This window comes from Gopherus flavomarginatus, chromosome 4 (assembly GCF_025201925.1).
Source record: "Gopherus flavomarginatus isolate rGopFla2 chromosome 4, rGopFla2.mat.asm, whole genome shotgun sequence".
Taxonomy (NCBI): domain Eukaryota; kingdom Metazoa; phylum Chordata; order Testudines; family Testudinidae; genus Gopherus; species Gopherus flavomarginatus.
The window spans coordinates 86527699-86552010 of NC_066620.1; the positions used below are offsets into that span (position 1 = coordinate 86527699).

General features: G+C 41.7%; 1 protein-coding gene across 6 annotated transcripts in view; it reads right to left on the bottom strand.

Moving 5' to 3' along the window:
- The window catches only part of FAM120B (family with sequence similarity 120B), a 169193-nt gene that overhangs the window by 119882 nt on the left and 24999 nt on the right, over positions 1 to 24312 (bottom strand). For all 6 annotated transcript variants that reach the window (XM_050949076.1, XM_050949078.1, XM_050949077.1 and 3 more), the window contains exon 6: positions 17356 to 17448. In XM_050949076.1, coding sequence (XP_050805033.1) covers positions 17356 to 17448 — 93 coding nt within the window. The remainder of the gene's footprint in view (positions 1 to 17355; positions 17449 to 24312) is intronic.

Below are 24312 nucleotides of genomic sequence, written 5' to 3' on the forward strand. Positions count from 1 at the left end.
ACTTCTATGCTCTGAATTCCTGCAGCTGAATTCAATTAATAACTGCATCTTAGTTTTTATTATTTCTCCACAGGCTTGCTTCCACCTACATTGCTGACATCATATACCACTTTCTCCTCTACTAAACCACTTCTTCAATCTTGGGCTCTACATCTTCTCCTCAGATGTTTTCTATAGCTAGAAGTTGTTGCATCACTTGTGTTGCTCGTGATGAACTCTCTGCTACCCCATGAATCACTCTCTCTATGCAAATCTAGAAGTAAATATTTATTGCTTCCATTCATTCTTTTCTTCCTGGAAATAGAATGCACTATTGCTTACTTATACTACTACCTTTTTAAAATGTCTGTTCTTTTTCTGTCTCTGTACTTATTGTCCCTTTGTGCATGTATAAATTGCTGTACCTTACTCAATACAGAGTTCATGCTCTAGTTTACTCTCAGTGTAAAATGATTTATATGTGCCTTCTACAAAAATGAATTATACTGAATGTATGATACATGCGCTATGCAGACCAATATTGAATGGAAAAGTAGCAGATTAATGAATGAATATTGGTCTCTCTATGTGTGTTTTTATATATTTTAATTAAACCTCTAAAACAACTATATTGGCGAACCCTCACCTGTTTGGGGCAAGGAACGGGAGGAAAAAACTCCACATAGGAAGTTTGGAGTAAGGAAGACTACATCAGCTCTCAAAGGAGTGACCATAAACAGAAAATGCAAGGAAATTAATACTGTGATTTAAATATGACCATTTTTTTTATGTTCTGCAGTTTCACCAGTATGTTAGTATGAGTTGAAAATACAAGTGCAAATAGGAAAGAGGTTAACTTGGACTTCTTCCTCATTCATAATTTTAAAGACTTACCTTAACATGGACTGGTATGGCTCTTCAAAGCAAAACCACACTGCAATGGGTGGAACTTTGAGCCAGTATTTGGCTCCTTAGGAGCTTTGCTGAGGAAATAAGGCTATGTCCACACTACAAGCACTACAGATGCACTACTGTAGTGCTGCAGCTATACTACTCTAGCACTGCAGTGTAGACACTTGCTATTGCAACCAAAGGGGTTTTTCTGCCCCTGTAGTAAATCTACCCCTCAAGAGGCAGTAGCCAAGTTGATGGAAGAATTCTTTCATCACTGCAGTGGTGTCAATACTGGGGTACAGGGCTGGCTTAACTGAGTGACTTAGCTAGGTTGACCTAGGCCTGGTCTACACCTAACATCTAAGTGTCTCACCTACATTCAAGTCTAAGGAATTGCTTGACTGATTATACACGTGTCCTGGGGAAACTGTTACATATTTATAACATATTCTAGAAAGAATGCCTATCCACACATTAGGTGACCTTGCTATAACTTAAAAATGCATCATTATGTGGAGGTGCTGAATTGTGTTCACTGTAATGATGTCAGATAAAAAAAAAAAAAACAAGGTCAAGCTCAATTAAGCCGTTAACTGTAATGTAGATGTGGCCATGGATCGTTGGAACAGATGACACCCGCTAAAAAGGATTTTCTAGTGGTTAGAGCACTAGCCTAAGACTTGGGAGACCTAGGTTTGAATCCCTTCTCTGACACAGATTTCCTGTGTGATCTTGGACAAGTAACTTAGTCTCTCTGTGCCTCATAATACCATTTCCCTATCGCCCAGGAGTTTTGTGGGGATAAATACATTGAAGATTGTCAGGGACTCAGATACTATGGCAAGGGGCGGGGGCATATAAGTACCTAAATTAATTAGATAATTTCAGTTTTCACCCTCATATATGGACAGAGCCATTGTACTCTTCTTGCAAAACCAAAGTCCCATAGTATAGTATAGTAGTACAAATAAAACAGTACGAAAGAAAGATGGGGGAAATAGCAATGTAAAGAAAACCCCTTTTTAAAGTTATTTAATATTAACAATACTTTGCATTTAATGGCATTTTTCAAGTCCAAGATCACATTATTATTAATTAATAATACAAAAAAATATTTTAACCATTTCAAATGGGCCAAGAGAGAAACAGAGAAGTTAAATGACTTCCCCAAAGTCACAAATCAAGTCAGAAACAGGAAGAAAAACACAAAAGTTTTGTCTCCCTGCTCTGTACTATTACCTAACAAATAGAACTCCCAACTAGCAACATATTTCACAGAGAAAAGGTAAGCAAAGATGTTCACGGTTATCCTGGCTGTCTTTGACATCTTTAAGGTAACAATTCCATGCAACACTTTCTGGCACATCCTACAAAGCACTGCAACTGGATACCTGAAGGTTTATTTTATCTTTGCCATCCACCTACAAATCACTTGTTAGGTGTTACGCAAAACATTTTTGGTTCTCCTCAGCTTCACACAACCATATGCTTTTGCAGTGAAATCCTGGGCAGATGTGAAACTAGCATTCCTGGTCATGCAAAACAATGGACATGCTGACGGGTGCAAGGAAAAGCAGACGACAGGCAGTTGCATGTGCCACTGCTTACTTAATACAGGCTCCCTTCTCCTTCAGAGGCCCCGCCCTCTGGGCAACACGTGCCACTTAAGGGGACAGGTCAGCTGTTAAACATGATTGAGTGCAGCCACACCTGAGCCAAGCAAACATGTTATCTCCAACCTTCATACATTTCTCCTCTCCTTTAACAATCACCTTTGAAGACAACAAAAGAAAGGAGAACTCTTTCTTATTATGAACAACTGTAGACTATGATCAATACAAAACTGGATGGATGATGTCAGTCCACATTAGAAATTAGTATTTCCCTTCCATGTGAAAAGTTACCCCTGATTCTTTTATAGCTGTATTCAGTGATATTGTAGCCATGTTGGTGCATGATATTAGAGACACAAGCTGGGTGAAGTAATATATTTTATTGGACCAACTTTTGCTGGTAAAAGAGACAAGCTTTCAAGCTGATACAGAGCTCTTCTTCTAAGGGCTTGGCTACACTCAAAACTTCAAACCACTGCCACGGGAGCGCTTTGAAGTGTGAGTGTGGTCACAGTACCAGCACTGGGAGAGAGCTCTCTCAGTGCTGCACGTACTCCACCTCCTCATGGAGATTATCTTGCAGCACTGGGAGCGGTGCTCCCAGCGCTGCGGCACTGTTTACACTGGCGCTTTACAGCGCTGTATCTTGCAGCGCTCAGGAGGGTGTTTTTTTCACACTCCTGAGGGTATGGCTACACTTGAAATTTCAAAGCGCTGAAGTGTGAGTGTGGTCAGAGCGCCAGCGCTGGGAGAGAGCTCTCCCAGCGCTGCACGTAAACCACATCCCTTACGGGTGTAGCTTGCAGCGCTGGGAGCTGCACTCCCAGCGCTGCGGCACTGATTATACTGAGGCTTTACAGCGCTGTACCTTGCAGCGCTTAGGGGGTTGTTTTTTCACACCCCTGAGCGCAAAAGTTGCAGCGCTGTAAAGTGCCAGTGTAGCCAAGCCCAGAGCGAGAAAGTTGCAGCGTTGTAAAGCACCAGTGTAGCCAAGGTCTAAGACAAGGGCAGCTCTGTTTAAGCTTGAAAGCTACTCTCTCTCACCAACAGAAGCTGGTCCAATAAAAAATATTACTTCACCCACTTTGTCACTTCTATAGTTGTCAGTTTCTGTTAATCAACCTTTGGGAGGGATTTTATTCTCCTTTCTCTGGTGCTTTGCCAGCAGGAATCAGGAAGGTTTTTCCTATATATAACGTTCCCTACTGTTGCAGAGTATGACTTGCATCCACATGAAAGTAGCAACAATGATCCTATCTAACATTACCATGCCCATCCTGAAAGATTCTAAAAAGCATTTACCAAATTATTCACAGAATGGAAATGCTTCACAACTGAAATGCTGCTACTATTAGTCAGGTGAACAACCAGTAACCAAGCCGATAAATCATAGTGGAGAAAGAAAATATTTTGGCCCACGATTTCAGGGAAAACTCATTCCACTGTGAAAAATACAAAAATATATTTAAGGTCCACAAAGGGAGGACAAATCCTCACTTTTAAGGACTTGCTCAAAAAATGTGCACACTAGTACATTGCACAGAACTAAATGCATCTACCTCAAAATGATGAAGGGCTGAGTCCACCCTGCTAAAATCGGTACCTGTGCTTCCAGGGAATATAAATATTTCAATGCTGATATCTGGACCTATGACAGACTGGATTCTGTCCATCAAGAAATTATTTTATATCTGTAAATAAATGATAATGTGTGGGGATGGCATACTCTGATTACACTAATAATTAAATCAGAAAAAGCAGAGGTATCTGACAGAAAGCAACAATGTGGAGAGAGAGAATGCTAATGTATCTTTAAAGATTAATGTATCAGATTGGGCTAACCAATATTTACATGTTAATGGGCCATTGTCAGCTGGAGAAGGTGCTGTTTGGGGAAGGCAAGTGATTGTCAAAGCAACAGGATCAAAGGAGATTTTTAAATACTAGGGAGAAAAAGATAAAATCAGAAAAATGGCTACAGTTCTAGAAGTGGTGTTTTTTTTTCTGTTAAATATAGTAAACAATGAGTAATTTCAGTTCCTAAGCTATGGCACCTGTGCAAACATCATTTTATCTATGTGAGTACAACACAGGATTCCATGGCTATGACATAGGGACATCATACCTGACCACTTAAAAGTCCCTACACTAGAATATAAACAAACAGCCCTGCAGTACAAGAGAGACACATGCAAGTGGGCATGCTGAATTGAGAGGCTGAAACACAGCTAGTCAGAGAGACAGAAACTGACATTATTTATATTAAATCTACCAGGCTATTAATTAGGATACCTAAAGAGAATCCTTTTAATTCTCTGGTTTTGTGTAGTGTAACTCCAAAGGTTTTGACCTACTTTGGCAAGACCAAATGCCCTCAGAACTAAATGTGTTTGATAGAATTTATTCTTCATAAATAATTTATCATTGGTTTGACTCAATTTCTTATTCTTACTTTAGATCCATTAGGACTTGGACTATTTGGAGGATAATTCACTTTGAACCATTTCAAGAAAAGGCAAAATACATCGAAGCTTCTGAGGACGTGGAGGGGCTTGACGCTATCTCATCCCCATAAGGTGTTATCACCACTTTTGGTCCAGTTAGTCCAAAGCATTGAAAAAGACTAAAGACCACAGATGAGAGAACAGTCTGAGGGGCAAGGATCACAAGACCACTAAATCCTTCTTACTCCCTCATATTTGTAGTCTTACTCACAAGTTTTAGAAAACTTTTGGCAGAACCAAACCTATCTGGAGCATAAGAATACGCTTAAATCCCACTGCAGTCAATGCTTAAATGCTTTACTGAATCAGGTCCTAAGCGAGCAATAGAAACTTAACCAGGAAATTTTACATTTTTATTTGCACTTCATGGGTTTTTTTTTTATTTTGTTCAGTCTTCAGGCAAAATGTTATTAGTAACAAGATAAGTCATATAGGCACAGTCAACAAAGAGCTTTGTTTATTTTCCATGGGTGGAGAGTGAATTTTTGAACAGCAATTAATTTTATTTTGAATAATGTAGCTAGTTCACAGAGGCTGCTTGGAATCTGTTGAAAAACATTACATCTAAGAATGTTGACAGATGAAGTTTTGACTTGCCAAATGGGTCACAAGACTCTGCAGTTCTGGTATGTTCAGAATTAGCTATTTTTTCCTTCCTTTTCTGGTTGAATGTAGGGAGGGGGGGAAATCTAGTGGCACTCAAAAGGAGAGTATTCTGTACTCTATGGTATTTTTTGCCTTGCCTGATATTTGAAGCCAATCACTTAACTCAGGCCACTTTTCCCATCTACAAACACACACACTACAAGCTGTTTTAAGACATATCACTGGGCTTATATGGATATTGGTAGGATCAACAAGGCATGTCCTAGAAATATATTCACAGAAAAAAATGCCCCGTTTTATGTTGATTTTATAGTATTACCAACCTATCACAAGTACAAAAATTCATTTAACAGCATCCATGGCTCTGTATGGCACAGAATACTGGGAACACCCCAGTAAATTGCAACTGTTACAATTACATTTTCTACATGAGAAGAAAATATTCTCTTCCAAGGGGTGATAAAGCAATTATTTACGAAAAATGAGTTTTTATCTGAATACCTATGGTGTTGAGCAGAAAGCAACTTTTATAATTCCATTTGTTGTATTTATTTTTTCAAACTTTTTAGCATAATATTATAAAATAATTGTATCAAATTGATTTATTTCATGTTAATATGTAATTGCTTTCAACAAGAGCACTCAAAACAAAAGTATATTCAAACAAGTACATTTCAGCGTTTGACTTTCTTGTACGTTCTAAATAGCCAAACCGATCATTTTAACATTGGTCAAAAAAGGTATATCGTTCCAAAGCAGATTAAAAAAATAAAAAGTCCCATCAAATTAACAATAGAGTTTATAAAGCTCTGAAAAATATCAGTGCTGGAAATGGTGCCACTATAAGTAGTGGGTATTTCTACAGATGCCATCTGCTCCTGTTATAAAACTTAAATTCATCCCAATTGTATATTTCTGCATGAAGTCAAAAACATTGTACTAATACAAACTTGCTCTAAAATGAGAAAAAAAAAAGAACAGAAGAGAGTGCTGAGAGTCTGTCAAATCTGATTCATGCTTGCACGCAGTTCACTTTAAAACACGCTCTGCACATTGCATAGGACTCAAATGTCAGCCCAAGTATATTTACTTTGAACATAGTACCAGATTTCCTCTGCTGATTTTTAACCCCAACTTTAAGAAGCTTTTTGTCTCCAGTGAGACTCTTTCCCCTCCTATACTTTACAGAAATCGTACAAGAACGGCCTTTCAGCTTGAAGGGACAGTATTATAGGGTGCCCCTTTTTACAACTTATTACAGACACCATTGTTTGGATAGTATTCTACATACATTGTGTGAAAGATAAATTATGGCTGCACTTACTGCAAAACGACTGTGAATGGCACCGTGTTAGAAAGGACACTGCAAACATGACTGCTGGTGCCTCTCTTTCTCTGCAATGCCTGCAAACTTGTAATGTTGGCTCTCTGGGCTCTTTGCCAAAACCACACACCAGATTAAAATAGAAAGAATGGAAATAGGCAACCGGGGGTCCAAAATCTTAATTCTGACCTTATGTTCAGCTCCATTGGAGGCCTGCACAAAACATAATGTTTATATACCATATAAGGGGAAAGGGGGAAGCTGGAACAATCTTATGGAAAAAGAATGAATCAAAAAATCCGGTAAATGAAGTGCACTTTTCAGTATTTTGAAGCCATCAATCATGAAAAATAATCAAATCAGCAATTATAAACATTCCATTAGTTCTAAGAAAGTAAAAATTTAATGTGTTTGTTAGTTCTCTATCCACAGCCTGGTTACTCTCAACTTCAGACAAACTATATTTTGACTGGATTTAACTTATTTTATTCAAACAACGGATAAACTTATAGACTTATTATTCTAATTCAACATTAAATATAGGTAACCTATTAGAATAATAGGCAAATTCAGCGTGGAAGTTGCGAACATATATTTACCATATCAAAGATGTAGCCTGCTTACTTACTCCTGTGCTTAACAAAGGGTTTTCTTCTACTAAAAATAATGGACTGAGACTCTTGCACAGCCTTCAAAATTGGGCCAAATGATTTTGTTCAGTCCAGAGGATACAAGTTGCTCATAAACTAATCCCCAGGTAAATGATTTTAATAAATTAAATACATGTGATTAGTCACAAAATTTTATAGTAGAATACTGGCATCATAGATATAAATCTTTCACATACTTAGGGCTAGTCTACACTGGCAGTGCTTTAACGTGGCTTGTGTAGTCGCGGCAGAGCACTGGGAGAGAGCTCTCCCAGAACTCTAAAAAAACTACCTCCACAAGGGGCATAGATCCCAGCGCTGGTGCACTGCTTACACTGGCTCTTTGCTGCGCTGCTTTTTTCACACCCCTGAGCGAGAAAGTTTCAGTGCTGTAAATTGCCAATGTAAGCAAGCCCTAAATCAGCGGTTCTCAAACTTTAGCAACTCGAGGACCCCCATTGATTTTAAAATTTTCCTGGATCTCCAAGCTGCACTCCCCTCACCATCGCTCAGCGCAGGCCCCAACCCCGCTCCTCTCCTACTCCCACCCTACCTCTTCCTGCCTTCACTCCACCCCTGCCCCTTCTCCTTTCTGCCCCCTCTCCCAAGCACACCCCATCCCCGCTCCAGCTCCTCCTTCCTCCCAGCATCTCCAGCACGCTGCTGAACAGCAGGCAGGAGGTACTAGGAAGGAGAGGAAAGAGTCGATTAGTGGGGACAGTGGTCCCTCACATGATTCCACCCCCACCCCCCGAGCACACCTTGTCCCTGCTCCTTTCCCTAGTCCCTCCCTCCCAGCACCTCTTGCACACTGGGGAAGATGTTCCCCAGCGTGCAAGATGCGCTGGGAGGGAGGGGAAGGAGTTGATCAGCAGGGCCTGTGGGCCCCAGGGAGTACCAGGGGTCCACAGATCCCAGTTTGAGAAACACTGTACTAAATGATTCTATAGCATTCTCATAACATTTCCTATGAGCTGAAGGAAGGAAGTTTGGCTTCAGTTCTTAGAAGGCTCTTTGTTGTGTTTTAGAGTCCATATTTAACTTCTGCTTTTCCACAAAAGTTATGTCACTATAATAAACCACCTGAGCTCTGCTCCCATGGTGTATCTTGTTACCAAAACCTTACATTCAAACTACTTCCATGTTAGACATTGTGGTATATTCATTGCTTTTGAAGCTACCACCTGATTTTAATTGATAAGATCTTTAAAATTAACATATTTATTAGTGCAAGAGCTACATTAAAATTTATTTAAACTATTATATTAATATACTAGAAAAGCAACTGCAGTTACTCTCAAAGTAAAGTGCTTTAACATGAAAGTCACTTGAACTACAATTCCCAGAATGCTCATGTTACTGACAATTATGAATACTTTAAAAATAATTCTAAGTTATTCTATCTATCCAGGTATGAACATGACCTCCATCACCACAGCATTTGAGCAATTCACAAACATTAATGAGTCTATCTTCACATCAGCTTTGTATTTGTAGCCTCATTTTACAGATAGAGAATTGAGGCACAGGAAAATTAAGTGACATTCCCAAGTTCACACAGGAAATTTGTGACAGTCAGGAACTGAACCCAGATCACCTGAGTCACAATACAGTGCACAAGACTATTCTTCTTCCCCTCATGTGTCAATTCACAGATTATGACTGTATGTCAGAAGTACCACTTTTAACAATTACGCTATGGCTGTGGTCCACCTGAGTGAAAAAGAATGGATGTTATTTCATGAATATTTTAAATGGAAGATTTAGTGAAGCATGGCTAAGCAGTTCTGACATCTAAACACACAAAGACCAAGACCACATTCATCCAGTAAAATGCAACACAATCATACATAACATGAGGGTTTTTTCTGTAAGAGGTTTGTGATTGATGGAGAGAGTTACAGTCTGTCAGGGGGATGGTATTAAAGGAAAAAAAGGATGGCAGGATTATCAAGGACGGACCAAGGAGAGAGAGAGAGATTTACAGCCAGCTGCTGCTGTGGTTAGAACAAGGATCTGAGACAGCAGTGGCATCACCTTGCCTCCTTTTATACCCTCACCCTCAGAACATTCAGGAACATAGAGAGCAGAGGTAGGAGGGATAAATAAGTACTCTAACAGGCACTATTATGAGAAGGTCACATCATTTGAGCTGCAATGGCTGGTGCATCCCACAAGCAGGAATATGCAGAGCCTGAGGATGCTAGAAGAAATAGAGGAACATTTCAGCAGCTTCCAATTTAGGAAAAGTCCAAGTCCAGCACAAGATTAGGGAAAAATGACATTGTTTTAAAATGCTACATGAGAACTATTAATTGGCTGTTAGTCTGGCAAGCATTTAAATGTGCAAGGCAACATATCTGTATACGGTAGCTGCTAATAAAGGAGGACTGTATATGATTAGTGCTGAAGACTTCAGCCATTTGTCTAACAGCAAGGCTACTGGTTAAGGACTCTCATATGTAGGAGAAAAATTTAATTTCAATGTCACAATGCTCATGGCCTGTCTACACTTAAATGCTGCAGTGGCATAGCAGCACCACTGTGGCTGTGCTGCTGTAGTGCTTCAATGAAAATGCTACTGATGCTGATGGGAGGGGTTCCCCTGTTGGCATAAATAATCCACCTCCCCGAGATTTAGCTCTGTTTACACTGGGAGTTAGGTCATCTTAACTGAGTCGCTCAGGGGTGTGAATTTTTCACACCCTGAGCAATGTAGTTATACTGATCTAATTTCCTAGTGTGGACCAGGCCTCAGAGTTGGCAGGGTTTTCCAGATTCTGTTCAGCGCTGCAGTTCCCAAGGAAGAGAAAACTCTTCCATAATCAAGTTCCAGATGAAAATTCCAGACCCCTCTTATTTTGAGCAGAGGGTGCCTTTCACAGTGGAACAATGTTTGTAACAACAGGCCATTCTCTGTATGACAGTGGTCTCAAACTATTGTACTGGTGACCCCTTTCACGTAGCAAGCCTCTGAGTTTGACCCCCTCCTTATAAATATATAAACAAGTGTTTTTAATTTAACACCATTATAAATGCTGGAAGCAAAGCGGGGTTTGGGGTGGAGGCTGACTGCTCGCAACCCCACCCCCCCATGTAAAACCTCATGACCGCCGAGGGGTCCCGACCCCCAGTTTGAGAACCCCTGTTGTATGAAGATGGGGGAAGGGAAAGAAAAGAAAGAATTGGGACATAGTGCTGACTTGTTACTGATCAGGTATATATTTTTAAGTACACCTGTAGAAGCACAAGACAATACATTTATAAACTCACCCAATGGCCAGTCTCTGTAGGAATTAAGATGGTCTCAGTCATGGCTCCAAACATCAGAATAGAACTGTGCAGCTGCGCTGTGTGGTTCCATAGGAAAATGACAAAATTCTTCCCTGTGTCCTGACCACAATGGGAGCCATGTACAACATCCAAGAGCAGTATTTGTCCCAAAAGATTAAACTGCTCACAGAAACTAACATCTAATTCAAACAGAAGTAATGTGAGAGCAATTTACAAAAGTACATAAAAGTACTCCTAAGCATCCCTATAAACATAAAGTCAACACTTTATGTTCATACTCTATTTGCTTTATGTTTTTATTGAATGACTGTGATAGATAATATTAGGCTTCAGAGTACACGAAAATTCCAAATGTTAAAGTACTATACTCTATGTAACAGGATTTCTGCATGGGAATAAATGCTTTATTTTTGCTAGGAGCCAACCTGCTTTTAACTCAATGTATGCTTTCTCTCTTATGTTATGCAGATTTAATGTTTGCTCTACAATACAACAATTCCTTGATGAACTCAGCAGAAACGATTTTTTTTCAAGTTTAGAATTCAGCAGTTAGGACAAAACAAATGATGACAGGATACAGGGTAAACTGAGCATTTTTGGAATTCCAACTTAAATACACCAGTGATCAATGGGCAATGAATGACACAAGGCACACTACACACAAGTGGGTCATTTACTTCGTTATCAAGAGAAGGCATTTTCAAAAGTGTGTCCTGGCCTGTTCAAAGTAACAAAGCATTCCACAGGTGTGTGAACAGATTATCAGGATCTGGAATAAGGCTCCACCCACTCCCATGCCTCCTCCCCTTGCATTTTATCTGTATCCAAACCTCCTAAATAGGAAGACTCAAGACACACCCTGTTTACCTCTAAATAAAACCCAAACTCCAGAGTGATTAGAAAATACCTGTGACTGTGCCACAGGGCATGTTACAACATCAAGTACCTTTAAAATTCCTTGTAATTAGCTTTAAAGTTCTTACATTATCACATATGAAAGAGACCTGAAGAAGAGCTCTGTGCAACTCAAATGCATGTCTCCTTCACCAATAGAAGCTGGTCCCATAAAAGATATTGCCTCACCCACCTTGTATCTCACATATGAAAGAGTCATGTTATTCCATTACAATATATCAAAGGTTAATGTCTGGTAAATTGTTTTTATACGTGTTGATTGAAAAATATGAGAAAAAATAAAAGTTATCAATTTGCTTTTATAAAGAATGTTTCAGTGAATCCAGGTTACAAGTTTTGTAAGTGTTATTGATTTGATTCTTAACAGTTCACTTGAGTCACCAAAACTAAGTTATTCATTAAGGACTTTTGCCATAAATATAAGTATTAATAATACTTTGCACATCTCAAAGCACTTTACAAACATTTATTAATTACATTTAACAATACCTATGTGAGTTAAATAAATATTGTGACAATTACTTTGCAAATAGGGAAGCTGAGGCATGGAGAGATTAAATGACTTGCACAAAATTATTATTTACTATTTCTGTTACCATAGGTGTATAAGCCCCAGTTGTGAACCAGGACACCACCATGTGCAAGGTGCTGTACAAACAAAACAAAAGGATGATCCCTGCACCAAACAGCTTACAGTTTAAGTACAGTATGAGAAACAACAGATGGATAGATAAACAGACTAGTACAAGGAAACAATGAGATAAAATTGGTCAGCAAGATAAGCTGTGGTCTTAACAAACAAGCAGTCTAACTTCTGTCAATTTTTTTTGTAGATATAACTGCAAAGGAGTTTAAAGGAGGGATCTGAAGGAGAACAATGAACTGGCTTTGCAGATGTTTACAGGGAGTACCCTCCCAAGCCTAAGGGACAGCATTGTAGAGAGCACAAAGAGGCTTGTTTGAAAATTTAACAAAAGGGTGATAGAGGCTGGCATCACAGGCAAACTGACCAACTGGAGGCAGATCTCAACCTTTCACTACTAAATGAGAGATGATAGAGTGGGGACAGGCTATGAAGGGCCTTGAAAGTGAAGACAAGCCATGGTTGATACAACACAGAAATGGCACGAGTAATCAGTGGCACAGCTGAGAAAGGAACCTGAAAACCCATACGTTTATCACCCAGTTCCTTGCAATATATATTGTATATGACTGACTGTTTTTCCTATGTGATCACCCTCCCACAGGATATCAAACCAATATTTCAACACAAAATTCTAGACTATAATCCATACTTCACATGTTTGTAGTGCTTAGCATAACAGGGCTCTGATCCTGATGGTCACCTCTATAAATATTATGAAATCTTAACTATAGGAACTGCTATTGCTCTGCTAATAATAGACCATTTGACCCCAGTACTTCATCTACCATTGGTTAATTGTTCCATACAGACACACTCCACATCTCAGGCTGATTTAAATAAAAAAATCAATCATTGCAGGACATATTTTCAGTGTTATTTAGTTTATACTTTCATTCTCTCTTCCAAATTTTAACTAATAAAGTCAAACAAGTACTGTAAACCACTTCTGTGGATCTTTCTGATTTCAGTAAAGACCTTGCCCACAAATCATAAAAACAGAACTTGTGTCTAAAGGATTCCACAACACCTCAAACACTGTCCTGTTTCCCTAGATACTGCACTACTGGATCCTAAATGAAGGTCTTCACAACACTGGAAAATGTAAAACAACATGTGATTCTTTACAAGTAGGCTAACACTTTAGTACAAATGGGGTAACAATGTATTATTTTGTACTGCATCTTTCATACAATTTGTATTCACAAATGTGTTATAGTTCTCAGAAAAACAGACTCTCGTTAGACAGGAATGTGCATTCTAACATTTCCTTTAGAGATTAAGAAAATAAATTTTTAACATGGCATGTGGAATGGAACAATTTTCTGTCTAACATGATCTGAAGTAGACTAGACGCTACCATCCCCAATTCAAAATATAGAAAGAGAATGTAGCTATTTCTGACTGGAACTTATGGGAATAGTGATTTTATTTTTCATCTCGGGTATCTCATGAAAGCTCAGCTGATTTTTTTCAAAATTCCATACAAAGGCCCCCAATCCTGCAACTGACTGCACATGTTCACCCCTCCTCCTGCACTAGTCAACCAAATTCATCTTTATATTTAGATCCAGCATGGAAAATTTCAGCCTGAAAGGAACTTTTTTGAGAAAGCTATGGGCAACTGTGGGACTATTACGGAAACAATTCAATCTTAATTGCAGCACTGGCTATGATGGTACTTGCACTTATCTAGTACCTTTCATCCAACAATCTCCAACTATTTTACCATTGTTATTTAATTACAGTACCCTTACAACATCCATGTGAAACAGATATGTATTAGCACTATCTTTTAGGCCTTGGCTACACTACAAAGTTTTTTTGTCATCAAAACAGTGGATGCGTACAAAGGTGGAGTTAGATGATGATGTGGAGCTCCCAGCGGGGTCATCCGGTGGTGCAGGCAGCCAGGAACTGTTCACCACTTCAGAGGTGTCCAGCCAGTCTCAGCAGTTGGTCTCCAGTGAGCAAGAAGCAGGAGAGGAGATGCCTGGCTGCGGTTTGTGTAGTGAGGAGGTGGGCTAAGGGTATAGAAAGGTACAAGGCTGGCTGTGTTTCTGTGTGCTGGACGTTTCCCTGTGTAGCTAATCAGTACAGCAGAACAAGGTGTTGATGCACACACAGATCTCACGGGAATCCTCCAGAGATATCTCTAGGAAAGTTTTCTGGAGGTACCTGGTAATCCTCTGCCAAAGGTGCATTGGCAGAGCTGCCTTGTTTCTCCCCCCATTGTAAGAAACTTTTCTGCACCATTCAGCAATCACCTGTGCAGGCACCAAAGTGGCACAGAGGTGAGTAGCCTAGGGAGCAGAGCAGAAACAATAAGCATGTAGTAGATGTACCCTCGCTTCCTTGCTTACCTCTGAAGTGAGATATCTGCTATAATGACCCTTGCCTGTGGAAATGTGTGGGAGAATTTTAGAATTTTTTTCCCTAGTTGGTTGCACTGCAACCTTTGCAGAGTGCTCTTTTCCCCATGTAGAGCGCCCCTCACCCCCCACCCCAGCCAACACTCACCATGCTTTGGGTGTTCGCAGAGATGTGTGCTTGTCAAGGCTCAGTGAGAAAGTGATTGTTGTGTTACCAGAGGTGTATTTTACTGAAATGTTTCAATGCTGTGCATTAATTTAATAATCACGCTTTTGTGAATTACTCCTTCTGCTTTGGCCGATGTGGCCTTCAGGAATACCCCACACACACCAGCCAAGAGTTTCCATAAGATAAAAAAGCACCCAAGATGGAGAAAAGAAGACATGTTTGGGGAGGTACTGCATTTCTTCAATGCAGAGAAAAGGGAATGCAAGGAGTGGAGGGAAGTTGAAAGGCAGGACAGAAAAGAAAATCAGGAGTTTGTTAAAGATGCTACCGAATGGATGACTAAAGTCATGGAGGAACAAACGTAGATACCAAAGTCCTTAATAACGCTGCAGACTGAGCAAATGTGTGCCTGCCCTCTCCTGCAGCACATTCAGAACTCTTTTCCATTCCCTCTACCAAACTCTGCCCACACACAGTCTGTTCCAGGACTTCTCAGTTTCCCCTTCACTCCATTCCCTCGGACAATTTTCAAAATGATAGCTGGACCTACACAGATCTCTGAAAGTCTGCCCTTCCCTGTATCTCCTTTCCGTGTGTGTGTGTGTGTGTGTGTGTGTGTGTGTGTGTGTGTGTGTGTGTGGTTTCTTGTGCAATACAAGCAAAGTTTTTGAACAGTAACTCATATTTATTTATTTCCTACAAATTGAGATAGCAGGGATTACCTATATATGCACAGGCAGTTTAATCATTTCTTTACTGGAATATAAGGCCCCAAATGTCACCATTGCTTCCTAGGAAAACTACATGTAATATAACATTGCAGGACCAACCATAATGATATACATTACTGGTTCTCATTTTCAAAGTGTTGCCTTACAGCCTCCTGATTCCAATTACCCCCCTCTGGGTGCCCCTCTTTTAGCCCTGGTATCTGGCTGCTCAAAATCAGCAGCCAAGTGGTCTGCCTCAACACTCCACCCTGAGCAAACCTTTCACCCTTAGCTTCACAAAGATTACACAACGTACAACACTGTGCCTATGACCATGGGAATATTATCCTCACAGAGGTCTAACCTGCCATAAAGGCATTGCCAGCACACCTTTAATCTGCCAAAGGCATTTTCCACTGTCATCCAGCACCTACTCAGCCTGTTGCTGAACAGCTCCTTAGTGCTGTTCAGGTTTCCCCTATAAGGTTTCATGAGCCCCAGCTATAACGGGTATGCCGGGTCTCCCAGGATCACTATGTGCATTTCAACATCCTCCACTGTAATCTTCTGGTCCGGAAGGAAAGTCCCCACTTGTAGCTTCCTATACAGGCCAGTGTTCCTGAAGATACGTGAATCATGCACCTTCCTGGACCATCCTGCATTGATGTCAGTGAAATGCCTATGGTGATCCATAAGTTCCTGCAACACCATGGAAACGTACCCCTTCCTATTGATGTATTCCTGTAACCTGCATGACGATATGATCCCACCATTCAGTGCTCGTTTCCCAAGCCCAAAAGGAACAGTCCACTCTCTGCAGCTGTTCTGTGAATGCCAAAAGCAATTTAAGTTGCTCCTATCCATATCACACAGCCTGTCAGGCAACTGGAAGTCTTCTTCAGTTAGTGACTTTGTGATTAATTGTGCTGTCATCCACGATGTCTTCATGACAGTTATCAGAGCACAGGAGAGCAGTGCAGGATCCATCCCTTCTCACAAAGATGCCGGCACGCACAGCAAAGAAGGAATGTCGAAAAACACCATGAAAGAAAGCCAGAAGCCCATGGAATGCTGAGACAGAAAGCAATGCATCATGGGACATTGAGCACTGTCCCAAGATGCGCCATGATCTGCTCCGCCTTCCCACAACATCTAGTGACAGAAGGTGTCGAGCAGGACTGTGGGATAGGTACCCACAGTGAACTGCTCACACTGGGATGTAGTGCCCTAAGTGTGGCCATGCTCTGCTGACAGAGGGAGTGAGTGTGAACATACATTACAGGTTTTTATTACAGCACTTTTGGAGTGTCGATATAATTTTTGTTGACAAAACTCTGCAGTGCAGACAAGGGCTAAGATGGGTAAACTAAAAAAGGTTAAGTCATTTGCCTAAGATCACATGGCAAATCAGTGGCAGAGCTAGGAACAAAATCTAGATCTTCATATGTCCAGTCCTGGTTTCAAATCTCTAGAAAATGCCCCCTTTTACATTTAACATTGCATGTCATTAATGAACACAAATGAACCAAATTATAGAAAATGAGACGCCTGTAAATGTTACACTGAAGCTCAATTCCCAGCCTTTGAGTGAGTAACTGTAAGAGAAGAATGCTCAAACAGAAAACCACACTTTGCTTACTGTGGTTATCAGCATTATGTTAGCAGATCAGTCATGTCCTTACCTGCAAACCTGCTAGCTGAGCAGCTGACTTCCCCTGAAGGCACAGAGTGTGAGCCACAAATGCATTCAAGTCCTCCAGAGAGAGACTGTCCACCTGAAACAGAGAGAAAAAAAAATCTGAGCTGTGAGCTATGGAAGAAACACCATTCTGCAAATTGGTCTTTATCACTGTGTAAACACATACACACAAATTGAGTAGGGTAATGGTGAAGGAGTGACATTCCAACAACCAGAATTTAGATAAAGAAAAAGAACATGGTACTTAATTTCACAACCCCATTTGTGTAGCTTTGTATTATCTCCACTCTCCACAACTCTACCCAAAAGCTAACTTTCACATTCTCCCTCTTCTTTTTCTTTTAGGACCCTTATAAGTAGTACCAACAGGATATCTACCAGTAACCACAATACCAAGAGCAGCAAAGAATCCTGTGGCACCTTATAGACTAACAGACGTTTTGGAGCATGAGCTTTCGTGGGTGAATACCCACTTCCTCAGAAGCCATTCACTTGCCAATTACAGAACCAGTTTCTCCTCTCTTGGTTTTCACACCTCAACTGCTAGAACAGGGCCTCATCCTCCCTGATTGAACTGACCTCGTTATCTCTAGCTTGCTTGCTAGCACACATATATACCTGCCCCTGGATATTTCCATTACATGCATCTGAGGAAGTGGGTATTCACCCACGAAAGCTCATGCTCCAAAACGTCTGTTAGTCTATAAGGTGCCACAGGATTCTTTGCTGCTTTTACAGATCCAGACTAACACGGTTACCCTCTGATACTTGACACAATACCAAGAGTGTTCCAATAATGATGCTACTTCAGAGGTATAAAATATCTTCACAGTACAAAATCACTCTACCACTAGGATCCCAAAATGAAGACTGATTGAATCAGCCATAGTTGATGGCTATGAAGATTTATCTCCAGTGCAAATGCTCTACTGACCATCAGTAGAAAGATATAAAAAATTAGCTACATCATTTAAACACGGGTGTGTCAGTAAAAATGACAGATAATTTAGAACAAAAATTTCTTACTTCAAAGTAAATTTCCAGATTAGAATAATCCTAGGTTGGTTTTTTGGTGGGGAGGGAGGGGCAGGGTTGGATTTTTTTTTGTGGAAGGAATTTAAATTTTTGAAGAAAATTAGGGAAAATCACCCTCTTATGAAAAACAACCCAACCCAAACAATAGAGGAAAACTCTGAGTTTCATCCAGTTGTTTTCTTCAGATGTTTCAATCAGGGAAGGAGAGGTGGGGTCTTCCCCCTCTGGAAGAAGCATATGGTCTGACTCCCTGAAATCCATGGGTCTCTGGGATCTGACAGAGGCAAAGGGCCATCTGTGTGGAAGCCCTATGCTTTTGCACCAGCAACTGCTCCCCCACGCCCCCCTGTGCTCTTTCTGCAGCATGGATCCAACTAAGTTATGATCTCCTACTTCTCCCCCCAAAAGAATGCAGACTTAACCTGTGTATATATGTCGATGCTGAATATTTGCTAATATTGTTGAGGTTATAATAAGGTTTTGATTATACTGTGAAGGAGATCCATGTGGTATGTATAATGTTTCTCCTTATCAGTTGGAAATAGAAGGAAGTTTTTTGTGAATATATGGAACCTGCATTGTCAGTGCAAACATGCTGATTAGAGGTTCAGGAAAAGTTAGGGACATCCAACTAGCCAGCTGCTAAAATCCCTCTTAGCAGCTATTCTCTAATTGTTCTACCTGTAAAGGATTAAAAAGTCTCTCTGCTATGCATAGGTAAAAGAAAGTGAGTGGGCACATGGCCAAAAAAGTTAATAGGAAGGCTAGAACTTTAAAAAATTGAAACAAGACTCCCCTTTTATATGTCTGTGGTGGTTTTCCCGGGGAGAGGTGAACAGGGCAACATCTATGTTGTAAGAAGCTTGGGGCCAGGTATGAAAAATCCTCGGTATCATACCTAGAAAATACTCATTTGAAACTTCTGATATGTAAGTAGATCAGGAAATGTCTAGGAAGACACTATTAGGTTTATCTCTTTTTTTTTTTTTTTTTTTTAATGGCTTCTGGACTCTGTGCTAACCCCTGGGGCTTTTGTTTTGCTTGTAACCTTTAAGATGGACCTCAAGAAAGCTCTTCTTGATGCTTAATCCTTGTAGTTTTTTTTTTTTTAATGTAGCAAAAGCTTAAATTCCCAGGTATATTTTCTTTCCTTTTTTTTTATTAATAAAATTTACCTTTTTTAAGGACAGAATTGGATTTGTGTCTCTTAAGAGGTTGGTGCACATGTTGTTTAATTAGCTGGTGGCAACAGCTGATTTCCTTTTTCTTTCCCCCCTCCCCTTCTCAGCTCTTCCCTGGAGAAGGGATGAAAGGGCTTGAGGGTACCCCACAGGAAGGAATTCCCAAGTGCGCCTTCCTGAGCTCTCAAAGGGGTTCTGCACTTGGGTAGTGGAAGCATCTACCCATCCAAGGTCAGAGAAAAGCTGTAACCTTGGGAGTTTAATACAAGACTGGAGTGGCCAGTATTAATTTTCAGGATCCCTGCGGGCTCCCACCTTCTGCACTTGAAGTGGGGAACCAGCCTTGACAATCTGTTATCATTTTTGTGTGTGACTTCATTTGAGAGTGTAATGGTCATCTCATTTCACCCACACTGTTGTTATTGGGGCATTAAGTGCACTGGATGACATACGCCACATGTTATGATGGGTATGTGTAGGATCCATGGATCTTGAAAGGTATGTGGTGAGGGGTACAGATCACCACAGCAGCAGAGATAGATACAAAACCTACAGACAGTTGTTCTGGAAGTGTCTGGGCCACTTTGAGTTGGTGTGGCCTAGTCTGTGCAAAGCTTGCTTCTGATGAACATCTCAACAGGTTAGGGGATTGTTTGAAGGCTAGAAGAGGAGGTTTGAGAAAGATTTATTTCAGTATGTGGGGCCCATAGAGCATAGGTATTAATTGTTTAATGATACCCCCTATGAGTTCCAAGGTGGGGTGGTAGGTGAAAACGAAGGGCATGCAATCGGAGGGTTTCCCCTCCCCCCAATATTGAAGAAAGTTGTCCCGGGATATTTGAGTGGACCATTACACTGTTGATTTATGCAGTGACGCTTCAATGATCCATGGTGAAACATTCAGTTGATGGAGATACTGGGACTGTGAAGACTATAGATCAGGGGTGGGCAAACTATGGCCCATGGGCCGCATCTGGCCCATCAGGGCTTTGGATCCAGCCTGCAGGATTGCCCCCCGTGGTGCTACGGGCCCCGCGCCACTCTCAGAAGCAGCCAGCTCCACATCCCTGCGTCTCCCAGGTGAATGGCAGGGAGTTGGTGCGTTGCCCTTGCCTCCAGGCACTGCCCCCTGCAGCTCCCATTGGCTGTGAATGGGGAACCATGGCCAATGGGAGCTTCAGGGAAGTACCTGGAGGCACGGCAAGGGTAGCGCATGAGGAGCCCTCCATCCCCCACCCCCAGCGCTTCCTGTAGCGGCGCAGGGCTGGAGACAGGGAGCTGGCCCCAATGCGCACCGCTGCCACCCCGGAGCCGCTTTAGGTAAGCGGCGCCGGCCCGGAGACTGAACCCTGCCTGCACCCCACCCTCCAACTCCCTGTCCTAAGCTCCCTGCCTGCACCTCGCACCCCTCCTTCACCCCAACTCCCTGCCCTGAGCCCCCTTATATGCCCCGCATCCCTCCTGCACCCCAACCCCCTGCCCTGAGCTCCCTCATACACCCTGCACCCCTCCTCTGCCCTAATCTCTTGCCCTGAGCCCCTTCCTGCACACTGCACCTCCTCACGCATCCCACATTCCCTCCCGCACCCCAACCCCCTGCCTTGGCCCTGCATACAATTTCCCCACCCAGATGTGGCCCTCGGCTCAAAAGGTTTGTCCACATCTGCTATAGATAAACCCCACATTGTGAAACTCAATCAAATGCTTGCAAGGTGCCAAATCTGGGTAAAAGTTGTCTTCCCAGTGTAAAAGCCCTCACTCTACCTACAGCACAGAGTTCTATACAGACCCGGAAGGGCCCGGGTGTTGGCTGTAGGTGTCTTAGCAGACAATCCATTTCTTTTTTTTTTAGGGAATGATATTTTGGATTTAAAAGCAAAAAGGACGACTCAGACCCACTCAGTTAGCTCCAAACATCCCAGGGACTGTGTGAGCCAAAATGCAAATGAAGTAGCTGACAGGGAGAAGGGGTTTGTATCCCTCCTGCCAGTATCGGAGAGGAAACATTGTGAAGATCAAGATACCTCCCCTGCATATGCAACTCAAATACCTGGGGCTGAAAGAAGGGGGGGGAATTAAGACAACCTCTTGCTCCAGGGGAGCAAGGAGTCCTACTGACCTGAAGGAAAACTGAGTCCTGATGCCCAGGACAGGGAAATACACTCTCTGCCCACCCTTATCAGTGAACCAGAGGCAGTACACAGCATGCACAGGGTCTCCAGCCAAAAGTGAGACCACTGAGCCAGCCACAATACACTGGCTAATCTATGACACCCATCCAGAAGTGGGAAATGCCCAAGTGAAGGGTATGCGGGGGATGATGGAAGTAACTGCAACCGGGGAAAAGGGGGAAACTCTCCCCTCCCTCCCCAATCTATGACTGCCTGATGGTTTGTGAAAATGTAAATGACACTGAGCCTGGTTGGGGGGTGCGGAAGTCGAGGGGAGAAGAAATGCTGTTCACCTTGACTCAGTGTGTAGGGATCAAAAGGCCAACGCAGCTGAGTGGAGCATCAATACTCTTTCCCCTCTCCTCATAGAAGTTGAAGTCAGGCCAAAGGGATCCCCAGGTCCTGACCTCCAAGGAGGTGGGGCAGGGAACAGGGGAGCTGTGAAAAATCTCCCTTGCCTGACTTCTCAGTCCTTAAAAACAATGCATAGTTGAGAGCTGCTTTACAGGGAGCCAGCCCTGCTTTATTTCTCCCTTCTGGCCAAAGAGTTGTTTCCTGGAATATTCCAAAGGGGGGTGGAGAAGGTCCACCCCAGGTCACTCATCTTTGTCCCACCCTTGAGGGACAAAAGGATATGACATGCATTCCCTAGAAACCAGATAGGAAGCAGGAGTGGGAGGACCAGGTTTTGGGGTGACAGAGGTAAAAAGGTGTCTGAGAGAGTTCCACCTATAGTACTGCCCCATAGGTTCCAAAGAAAGAAAATATATGGTATGGATTGAAAAGACCGTACAGATTTATGAATGATGTATACTGGCTTGTTAGCAGAATGTTTATTATATAAACAGTTGAAAAATGAAATTAGGCAAGGTAATGGCAGAAACGCCATCCAAGGAATAAGTCCATGTGTTTCCCTAGGATGCTGGTCAAGCAGCCCTGTTACACAAACTTCTTTATAAGGGAGATGTGACAGATATTGCAAACCCAGGGGGACACAATATTATATTAAGTTTATGTATCACTGTGAGTTAGGGATTGTATGTGTAGGCAACTATGAGGAGAAGGTTACAACTTCTCCAGAAACCAAAAACACCGGGATGTGATTAAAACAAATCATTCAGGTTGTAACACCTCCAGAGAGATACCACCACCTGGGGAGGTTCACATATACTGGTTCAAACTGAACTGCCTAGAGATCATCAGACAAAGAAAAGACTTCTGGATAAAAAGCTGGGTTAACACTGTGTCATAAACAGATAGTTAAAGGTTAATGCCTCTTCTACCTGTAAAGGGTTAAGAAGCTCAGTAAACCTGGCTGATACCTGACCAGAGGACCAATAAGGGGACAAGATACTTTCAAATCTTGGTGGAGGGAAGTCTTTGTTTGTGCTCTTTGTTTTGGGTGTTGTTCACTCTTGGGACTAAGAAGGACCAGACGTCAATCCAGGCTCTCCAAATCTTTTTGAATCAGTCTCTCATGTTTCAAAATTTTGAGTAACAGCCAGGCAAGGTGGATTAGTTTTATTTTTGTTTTCTCAACTTGAAAATGTTCCTTTTTTGCTGAGAGGATTTTACCTCTGTTTGCTGTAACTTTGAACCTAAGGCTAGAGGGGGTTCCTCTGGGCTATATGAATCTGATTACCCTGTAAATTATTTTCCAGCCTGATTTTACAGAGATGATTTTTTTTACTTTTCTTTATTTAGTTAAAAGCTTTCTTTTTAAGAACCTGATTGATTTTTCCTTGTTTTAAGATCCAAGGGGATTGGATCTGGACTCACCAGGGATTGGTGGGGGGAAAGGAAGGGGGATGGTTAATTTCTCCTTGTTTTAAGATCCAAGGGGATTGGATCTGGACTCACCAGGGATTGGTGGGGGGAAAGGAAGGGGGATGGTTAATTTCTCCTTGTTTTAAGATCCAAGGGGATTGGATCTGGACTCACCAGGGATTGGTGGGGGGAAAGGAAGGGGGATGGTTAATTTCTCCTTGTTTTAAGATCCAAGGGGTTTGGATCTGTGTTCATCAGGGAATTGGTGAAGCCTCTCAAGGCTGCCCAGGGAGGAGAAGGTTTTGGGGGTGGGGGGGGAGACAAGAAGTGATCCAGACACTGAAATTTCTGGATGGTGCCAGAGTTACCAGATCTAAGCTAGTAATTAAGCTTAGAAGTGTCCATGCAGGTCCCCACATTTGTACCCTAAAGTTCAGAGTGGGGAAGGAACCTTGACACACTGACTCAGGACTTCTTTCTGATCCAACAAAGAGACAGGACCTCCTAACCAAGGGCCCCAACTCTTAGAGAAGGGTTGGAAAGACTTTGGTCTAGTAGGGCCCCATAAATGACAGATGACCTCTGATAAGCTTTTAGCATGTGCATGGGAACATTTTTTTATATGTTTTCTTTGTAATACTTTTATTTTAAAAATAAATGTGCTTGCTTCATTAAGGTTTTTTGATAAACTGTATATACTGTTATAGCCCCTAGAGAGAGGTTAACCAGAGGTGCCAGGCCTCAGTTAGACCTGGTGGGGAAACTACAGTGAAGTACAGAGGGACT